The 8,632-nt window shown below is 62.6% G+C and overlaps 3 protein-coding genes across 3 annotated transcripts in view; 1 reads left to right on the forward strand and 2 right to left on the reverse strand.

Annotated features, from left to right (window-relative positions):
• The window catches only part of MNEG_7432 (hypothetical protein), a gene marked incomplete at both ends in the record, with an annotated part of 2,238 nt that extends 1,478 nt beyond the window's left edge, over positions 1-760 (reverse strand). Inside the window, one exon of the mRNA XM_014044093.1 lies at positions 400-760. Coding sequence (XP_013899547.1) covers positions 400-760 — 361 coding nt within the window. The remainder of the gene's footprint in view (positions 1-399) is intronic.
• A 2,415-nt stretch (positions 761-3,175) lies between these two features.
• MNEG_7433 (hypothetical protein) lies at positions 3,176-6,050 on the reverse strand (the record flags this gene model as incomplete). The annotated part of the gene is made up of 5 exons (XM_014044094.1): positions 3,176-3,639; positions 4,043-4,329; positions 4,590-4,669; positions 5,130-5,348; positions 5,808-6,050. 5 exons carry the CDS (start codon positions 6,048-6,050, stop codon positions 3,176-3,178), a joined length of 1,293 nt encoding a protein of 430 aa, XP_013899548.1.
• A 1,913-nt stretch (positions 6,051-7,963) lies between these two features.
• The window catches only part of MNEG_7434 (glutathione S-transferase), a gene marked incomplete at both ends in the record, with an annotated part of 3,387 nt that continues 2,718 nt past the window's right edge, over positions 7,964-8,632 (forward strand). The window contains one exon of the mRNA XM_014044095.1: positions 7,964-7,997. Coding sequence (XP_013899549.1) covers positions 7,964-7,997 — 34 coding nt within the window. The remainder of the gene's footprint in view (positions 7,998-8,632) is intronic.

An 8,632-nucleotide genomic window follows, 5' to 3' on the forward strand; every position in this document is an offset into this window, starting at 1 on the left:
TTTTGTTTGGCGTGGGGGAGGGGAGGGGGGGTAAGTTACGGCTGGTGCGGCGATGCGGGGGTGTTGGTGTTGGCTGGAGTGAGGCTGGCGCTTTGATGGCAGGGGCACGGCAGTGTGCGCGCGATCCACCCCAGCAGGGCGCTGCCCGCGATGCACTTGATCGGAGCGGGGCAGCCACGTCGACGATGCGCGCCCCGCGGCTGCTGGTTGCGTGCCATGTGCGCGCCTTGCCGCCGGCCAGGCCGCGCCGCCTGGTGGCCGCAGCCGGGCTGCTGAGGTTCGCTGGGAGCTGTGAGTGCGTGCTGGGCTCGCAAGCTCCCCCCCCCTAACCAAGTCCCCCTCCCCCCCGCTGCAGCCACCTGCTGGGGCAGGAGGAGGCGCGTGCGCGCGCGCGCCCACCTGCAAACGCGCCCATGGCAAACGGCAGCACGTTGGACTGGCGGCGGGTGTAGCCGCCGCCGGAGGCAAACGTGGGGCCGTAGGACGAGGTGCCGGTCGGCTTGGGCGCGGCGGCGCCGTAGGGGCGGACAGGCATGGTCGGCAGGGCACTGCCGGCAGAGGGCCGGTAGGTGCCAGCTGCAGGGTAGCCGCTGGGGCTGCCAAACATGGATCCCGAGGGGCGTGCTGCGCTGCCGCTGGTGTAGCTGCTGCCGTAGTTGCTGCCAAAGCCAAACTGCGCAGCGGCGGGCGCGGCGGCGAGCGTCACGACGCCGAGCAGCGCCAGGAGCGGCCGCGCAGCGGCCAGGCCGGCGGGAAACATTCGTGCAGCTGTCTTCTAAGGAGTACGATTGGCATGCGTTACTGTTGCTGTCCCCGCGGGGAGTCGTGTTGTGCGAAGCGAGTGATTTCGCGGACACCCGCGGCCGAGTAGTTCATCAGGCATAGGCAAGCATATTGAATTTTGGTTCGGCCCCATAGACGGTGGCGAATCTCGCAACTGCCAAGGTCACCCAGGGTCACTGAGTCACCCGGCGACTTGTTGCTGGGTGAGAGGATGCACCATGTTGCAGAATATGCACTTTCAGCAGTGTCAAGCAGTTCAAGGGGTGCTAGTGGAACGGGTGTGGGCGGGATACCCCACTCGCTTTGAGCACACTGCTGCTTGCCACAGCTGCCGTGTGCGGTGTCTACGGTGGTGACCACTCTGGGCGCCCCACAGTGATCAAACCTCGTCAATGCATGCATGCTACGACGGAATTTCGTAGAGTTCAAGGTGCCTGGATTGTTTTGTCACACGCGCTGTTCGTCTAATTCAAGGTGCCTGAATTGGCTTGTCACACGCGCTGCTCATTGCACGGCGTTGCTGGTGCGTGCAGCGCGGCTGGGCCAAATGTGCTGTACATGACACCTTGGCGTGGCGTACTGCTTGTGACAGGGATGATCAGAAGCGATGCCGCACGCCAACAGCCCATGCAGGACAGGAAGTGTTTAAAGGCCTGTTTACTGGTCTGTGCAAAAGCCTGCAAGCCTCTGCCCAGCTCCCCGGCTATCCGGCGCCAGCCGCTTGCCACCTGGCGTCGACCGACCTGTCAGCGGCGACGCGCGCCGCGCCAGCTAAGGTGGATCCGGCTGCTGCTTGCCATGCACGCCAGCATGCTTGCTTCAAAGGGTACACGTGGCATAGCCTGTGAGGGCACGCATGTGGGAGGCTGACAGGCAAGCATGGAGTGCTGACAACCGCTGCGCCCACCCACCCTTGAGGCAGCTGCGCCTGCAACGCAAGCCCTGTGCAGGAATGGGGCTCATGTGATATTTTGTGTCTCGCAGTTACCTGTTTCTGTAGCCATCCAGGTATGCGTGTAAGCGGCCCTCTGATGCAGCAAGGGCTGGTTGGCTTGCAGAGAGCGCCGGCCCTCGCGGCTCGCATCCTCGCATCTGTTGATCAGCAGTCTGAAACACAGCCACACAGACATATACTTCAGCACTTCAATGTTGCAACTGATATAATACATTTAAAGCTATTTGAGCCAAAGATGACAACACCATTAGAAACCCTTATTTGGCCTGCCGATCGTCGCCGGCCCTTGTCCCGCATGCTTGCAGATGCAAGCTGATCATGCCGTTGCCAGTACAGGACAGCTGGGGAGGTCTCGCACCTTGCACGCAGCAACAGCCGTCCACATGCGCAACCAGATGAGATGGGAGATGTCAGTTCTAGCACTTGCTGACCTTTGCATCTGCTGCCGCCTGCCCCTTTGTTGCGCCTGCTCACCTCCCCCTTGACCCTTGTTGCAAGCACCGTGCCGAGCCTGCCATCGCTGCGGCTGCGGTTACACAGCGCATGTGATTGCCGCCACCTGGTAGGCGCTATGTGTGGAGTCGAAACCTTATGTGGGTGGCCATCCTCCCAGCGATGCAAATCGTTGTGCAGGGGTGCAAACCAAAGCTCACAATTCCGTGCACGACGCTCCCAGGCTTTGTGGGTGCCCAGATGCAGCATAGCTGCTCAACAAGTAGCAGCAACCACGGCAGAGTGTTGAGCCGGCCAACGCTTGCAGGGCCACAACAGTCCTCGCAGGCGGTATCTTCGAATGTGGCCAAAACCCAGGCAAATGTGCCAGTATCAGTCTGGTCGCTGGCAGCCGCACGCGTGACACGTGGCGCACCCAGCTTCCGGGCATCAAGTGTGGTAAAAGGGGTTGTGTCAGTCTCGGTCTTTGAAGGTCATGCCATCCCCTTCTAGAGAAGCTTGCCTGCTGCTGAGCAACAGCAAGTGTGCAGGAATTCAATAAAGTGCACGAATGTTGGAAAAGCATAAGCCTGGGCCGTACGCAGCGTCGTGATAAGTGCCCTGCTGCCCACAGGTGGGGCTTGTGGCGAAACCTCCCTTCCCAGAAAATGATGCCCTGGTGATGCTTGCGAATTGTCAGGGTACGCAGGATGCGGCCAGCGGCGGGGGAAGTCAGGGCAGTGCATGCGCGGTACAAGCACGGGGCAGTGCATGTGCGCCACTGAAGCAGCGAGCGTGCGGTGTTGGCACCGCCTGACGAAGGATGAGTCGTGGGTGTGGCACTCCGTGCAGGGTGCGCGTGCGGGGCAGGCCACTGCAACCTCCCGTTATATGTGTGAGACAGAAAGAGTGTGTGGTGCTGAGCAGCCTTTGTATATGAATATAGCAAGCGCTGGCGGAGCTGCTTTATTGGGGCACAGCAGCGCGTGCGCTGCAGCTGGTACCTTAGTTGTACTTGACCGTGAATCTGTGCACCTTGTTGACATCCTCGAAAGCGTCGAAGATCTCCGCAACCTGGCAGGTGCTGTCGACAAGGACGAGGGCGCTGCTGGAAGGGATGGCTTGCGAGATCTCCACCCCCGTGACGGTGATGACGGCGCTTTTCCCGACGTCGATCGGCGTCGTGACCGCCGCGGCCGAGGTCCAGCCCGGGCCCGCCGAGGTGGTGCAGTTGACGGGCCCCCGGAAGAGGCCCGCGTCCCGAATAATCGAAACGACGCCGGGCGCGCCAGGCGCGAGGCCAACATTCTTGACGGTGATGCGGAAGTCGCGGAGCAGGGCGGCCCCTTGGGTGTACCGCTTGGCCACCTTGCCGGTGACAAGGAACTCTGGCAGGGGCTGGGCGAGAACTTTGTAGTCGAGGGTGATCTTGTTGTCAATGACTTCGTCGGCCTCGGCCGTGGCGCAGTCTGTGCGTGACGGTTTTGGCATCAAGGACCCAGGTTGAGCGTCACGGGCACTATGTTTTGCATCAAGCAGCCCGTGCGGACAGGCGAGCTGCCCATGCACGTTGATGGTGAGGTGAGCGCCGCGATTTGTGAGGGACGTAGTTTGGGCCAGGCCTCGGCCTGTTGGCCATGGCGGACCACCTGCTATCTTCACAACTGCACACGTCCCGCATACTGGCCGGCGTCAGTCGTTGCCCCGTCCCAACAACAGGCGCGTTGCGTTTATGCCCCACTAACTCAGTGGCACCGCCCGCACGCCCGTCATCTGCACCGCACCCACAAACCCGCTTCCGCCCAGCCAGGCATGCGTGCGGCAGCCCCCTGATCCAGGGCTCCGCTCCTTGACGCACTTGCACACACCCACCTCCATCCACAAAGCCCACAAGGGTCTTCTTGCCCGGCGTGGCTGGGGCTGGGATGCCCTTGATAGTGAACGCTTTGAACTTGCCAAGCGGGGCAAGCGTGTCGCCCTTGACCGTCGTGGAGAGCTCCGCTGTGGCGTTGCAAGAGGGGACAAAGGGGGTGCCAAAGGGCACAGACCAGAACTTGATGGTGCCGATTTTGCTGGGCAGGGTGCCCTGGTTTGATACGCTAATCTTGACGCCAAACGTCTTGGACGCCACGGCCGCGCTCCAGAAGGTTCCCTCGTACCTGCGTGCGCGGAGCATGCGCGCGCCGCGAGGGCGGTTTGTTCAAAATGCTGGTTGGGGCCCTGCAGCGGCGAGTATCGCTGCCTGGCTCTTGCTTGCCAGAGGTCACTTGTTGAAAACAAGTATTCCTAGGCACCCGCAACCGCAATACACACGCCGCCATGCGTGTGCACTTGAGGGACACTGGTGACACTGCAGGTTTAGCAAGCAATTGCAGCACGCCAGCTGGCGGCTGTGCTGCAACCAACAAATTTACCGCACCTGCCATTCTTGGCCCATGCAATGCTGTCGAAGCTCAGGTCGGCAATCGGCGCGGGGGTGGTGGTGTACACGGCGCTCGCCTGCGCAAAAGGGCGGCGTGCGTGCGCGGCAGAGAACACATTGGCGAGCGTGTGTGTGTGTGTGTGTGTGTGTGTGTGGTGAATGGGAAGAGTGCTGTGTAATGACCTCGTGATGTTGACGGCCCCGGGGGGGGGGGGGCTGGTGATCTCTGATCAAGGCCTTGATCAGCAGGTGCGGTGAGATAAGGTGAAGTGAGGTGAGGTGACCGGCCGTGTGCAGGCCGTCCGCTCCCCTCAAACGCCAGCGCCCCACCACAGCACGCAGCATGAGCCGCTGCGGCCACTGACAGAGCGCGCGCCCGGGCTGCTGGCTGCCTGGCGGTGGCCGCCGCTCTCCTGGCCGCGCTGCTGATTCGTGTAAGTGTGTGTAAGGGGGTGGGAGCGGGCCACGCATTCAATCCCCCCTGGAGGTCCCAGATACAAGGCGAAGCTGCAATCGCTTGGTCAGTATGATCTTGACCTGATAGCGCTTCGTGCCGTCGGTGTTGTCATCTTGGAAGCACGTGCTGTCGATCATGACGCGCAGCACGCGCGGCCCCGCAACTTGAGGCGCCTTGATCGCTTTGACGACGAGCGCTTTGAGGCCGCCGGCCTTGATGCGGGGTAGGCGCAGCTTGATGTCGCCGGTGGGGCCAGAGCCGGGCGTGCAGTTCTGCAGCACGGGCTGGTCTGCCCACACCTGCAGGCGCGCCCAGGAGCGCGCGGCGGGGGCGGCAGGGAGGTGATGGCGTGGGGGGCGTTCGCTGCGGTGGCGCGTGTGAGGTGCAATTATATTGAGTCATGGCTGCTCTGCATCAGGCTGCTGAATCGCCACCCCGCGCCCGGCGTCCGCTGCGTTCAGGCCAGCGCCCATTCTGCACGGCAGTGACACCTGTGGCCCGCAAGCCCGCCGGTGCAGCAGCTGCGCGCCGCAGCTGCGCTGGCATGCTGGTAGGTGCGCATGACGCGGGGCCAGTGATCTTGAAGCGCAAGCGCTGCATCCCCCACATATTTATGGGCGCCGCATGCGCCCACGGCCACGCCGTCCGCGCCGAGACCCGTGCATATGCACGCGTCTGCATGCGGATGCGCATGCATGCGGCCGCGCTGCCTGGCAAACACGCACAGCCCGCTGCGACCCCGTGCTCCTCCCCTCCACCTGCGTTTCAAGGACAGGCGACCTGTCGAACTCGCTGGTGACGTCAAAGGAGGCCGTGAAGGTGCCCCCCGCGAGGGGGAAGCGGGGCGTGATTCTTGCGATCTTCACAGACAGCTCTGCCTCCTCCGAATAGTCGGAAAATGCATCAGCCGGCGCCGGCGCGGCGGCCAGCAGGACCAGGAGCAGCAGCAGCAATGCCGGCCCGCAGGTCCCTGGCATGAAATCAGATCCGCCTGCCGCCATAGCTCGCTGCGTGCACGGTCGCTCCTGGTGATGGGGCATGGGGGAGAGTGAGTATGTGGGCAACGTGGCGGACGCATCTACATGACGGCTGTGGTGGCGGTGGGCGAACAAATGCCACGATTCTGTTGATTATATTGCTAAACTCAGCCCGTGATGCTGGCTTGTGTGCCTGCCTAGTCGTCATACTCCCTGCGTGATCAAGTGGCGGCAATGCTGCCACCAAAGCCGCGGCTGCAACGCTTTGTTGAGGTGCACAAAGATTATGGTGTGGATTGACCTTAGTAAATCGATTCCACCTCTCGCTCACCGAGGCGGTGCTTGGCAACCCTGCCAGAATCAGACGATTGTTGAAGGCGTCCCAGCTTCCGGGAACGCAGTGCTTAGGATTCTTACTGTCAAATTTGTGTTTAAAGTGTCGACGCTGCGATCAAAGCTGCAGTGCAGCGGAGCCACCCCGCTGCAGCACCGTCACTCCATGGGCACCCCTCTCGTGGCCTGGCCACCCCGCAGGCCCGGACTTGCCATCTGCAGTGTCCTTGTGGTGCCGCGAAGGCGGTGCAGGTGGGCCTGCTTGTGCATAACGCGCACTAGCTTACGCTGTGTAAGGTTACGGGCAGGGATACCCCATTCGTTTTGTGCGCTCTGCTGCTTGCCGCCCACTTGGCTCCCAGGTGAGACGGTGACGGCCGACTACGACTCCAAGGTAGTTGGGGATACTTCTATTACTCTCCACTAAATGCTTCCCCTTGCCCATGGTCCAGCCGACTGGCGCTGCACCTCCATTCACTTGCTGCGACCAAGGGGGGGGGGTGGCTGGTGACCGACCCTACCTGCAGGGCAGCCGCCTGTCCTGCTTTGAGGCTGGCCGTGCGCTGCTTGCCCAAACGCCGTCAACGTGATTCAATCATTTAGTCTGGGTGATGGTGTTTCTCGCGTGCTTGTATGTGCTCGGTGCAGCTACCTACTGATGCGTCTTGCTCCTGCTGCTGTGCATGACGCTAGTGCGTGTGTGAGCTGCATCCGTCCCGCACGCGGGGCCAATTACGACCCAAGGACGTCCCACGTACTGTACAGTCTGGTGCTGGTGACTGTTGTTGGACCACTCCTGTGCCCATCTATCACGCCGCTGCAGGACAACACACGACACTTGAGTAGGGCGCACCATACGCCATTCTGGTTGGGTGCTGCCGGGCGTTGATTGTGGGCAGGCAAGACGTTGTGCCAACAGGAGGAAGACCGTGCTTACGATCAGGGTGCCGCATCAGTTGGCCGTGGCATCACGTGGTAGTCGAGCTCACCTCGGGCGACATCTCCGCCGCCGTAGACGCCGCCTGTCGCTACTGTCGCTGCTGCTACTGGTGCCGTCGCTGCTGCTGCTACTGCTGCTGCTCCTGCTGCTGCTGCTGCTGCTGCTGCTGCTGCTGCTGCCGCCGCCGCCGCCGCCGCCGCTGCTGCTGCTGCTGCTGCTGCCGTCGCTGCTGCTGCTCCTGCTACGGCGGCGGGGGCCTGCAGTTGAGGGAGAGTCCGACACAGGCTGCAGAAGTCCTCCACGCTTAGGTCATTGTGCCGCTGCTTGTGCGCTGTCCAACCCCCATTCTTCAAGGAGGCCGAGGGTGTGCTCGGCTGCTGTAGCCCTGCTACAGCATCTAAACTTATGGGGGCATAATCTGTTGTGGTTTTGATGCCAGGGCTCCCAATGCATCCGTCCGGGCGTCGGCGCTCGGGCGGTCGTCGTGGGAACAAACCCAGCACGCAGGGGCAGGTCAGTCAGCACGCGGAGCCCGCACCAACCTTGCACTCATGTATGTGCAATTTCCAACCGTCGTGATCAGGTGTTGAGAGCATTTGACCTGACGATGCCACCTTGCATGGGGGCGAATCAGCCTTGGCACGCCCAACGCGCAGCCCACACAATGACGCTGCCAGCTGCATCACGAGCTGGCGCAGGTGGATGGTGAAGCGTACAGGGCCACGAGGCGCAGTGATAAGAAGCGTCAAAGCTCGCATGCTTGCTTATTGTGCTACTTACAGCCTCTGACAAACTCCAAAAGCTCGTTAGTACCCGAGTGACACTGGGTTACATGCCGCGCGACGCCCTAAATGGCCGTGCTTTGCGCCTTCAAGCATATCTGTATTTTATTTTTTTTGCGCGAATCCTCGCGAATTGCAGCGAACGCTATGCAGCTGTCACGGCCCATGCCCTCGCCGCTCCGGCGCCCCTGTGCCCGCATGATGCCGGCGCCTTGCGCCGCACTTGCCTCGGGGGCAACCCCACGCGCAATCTCCCTCCGCAAGCCTTTCTCTGGCGCCGCAAGCGCCGCCCCAACCCCCTTCGCCGCGCGCCGCGCCGCGGGCGCCCACGCCGTGGCGCTGCCGCCCTTGGCGCCCCGCCGTGAGGGCGCTGCGGCGCCGACTCGCGGGCCCGCCGCCTGCCGCGCACTCGGCCTGAAAACGCTCGGCGCAGGCATCTTGAACATCCTGAAGTTCTTTGGCATCAGCGCCGGCAGCGCCCAGGCCGCCGCAACCGCCGCCGCGGGCGAGGCCGCGGCGGCAGGCCAGTCGGCAGCTGTCGCTGCGGCGGG

The sequence above is a fragment of the Monoraphidium neglectum genome, assembly GCF_000611645.1.
Source record: "Monoraphidium neglectum strain SAG 48.87 unplaced genomic scaffold scaffold01312, whole genome shotgun sequence".
NCBI lineage: Eukaryota > Viridiplantae > Chlorophyta > Chlorophyceae > Sphaeropleales > Selenastraceae > Monoraphidium > Monoraphidium neglectum.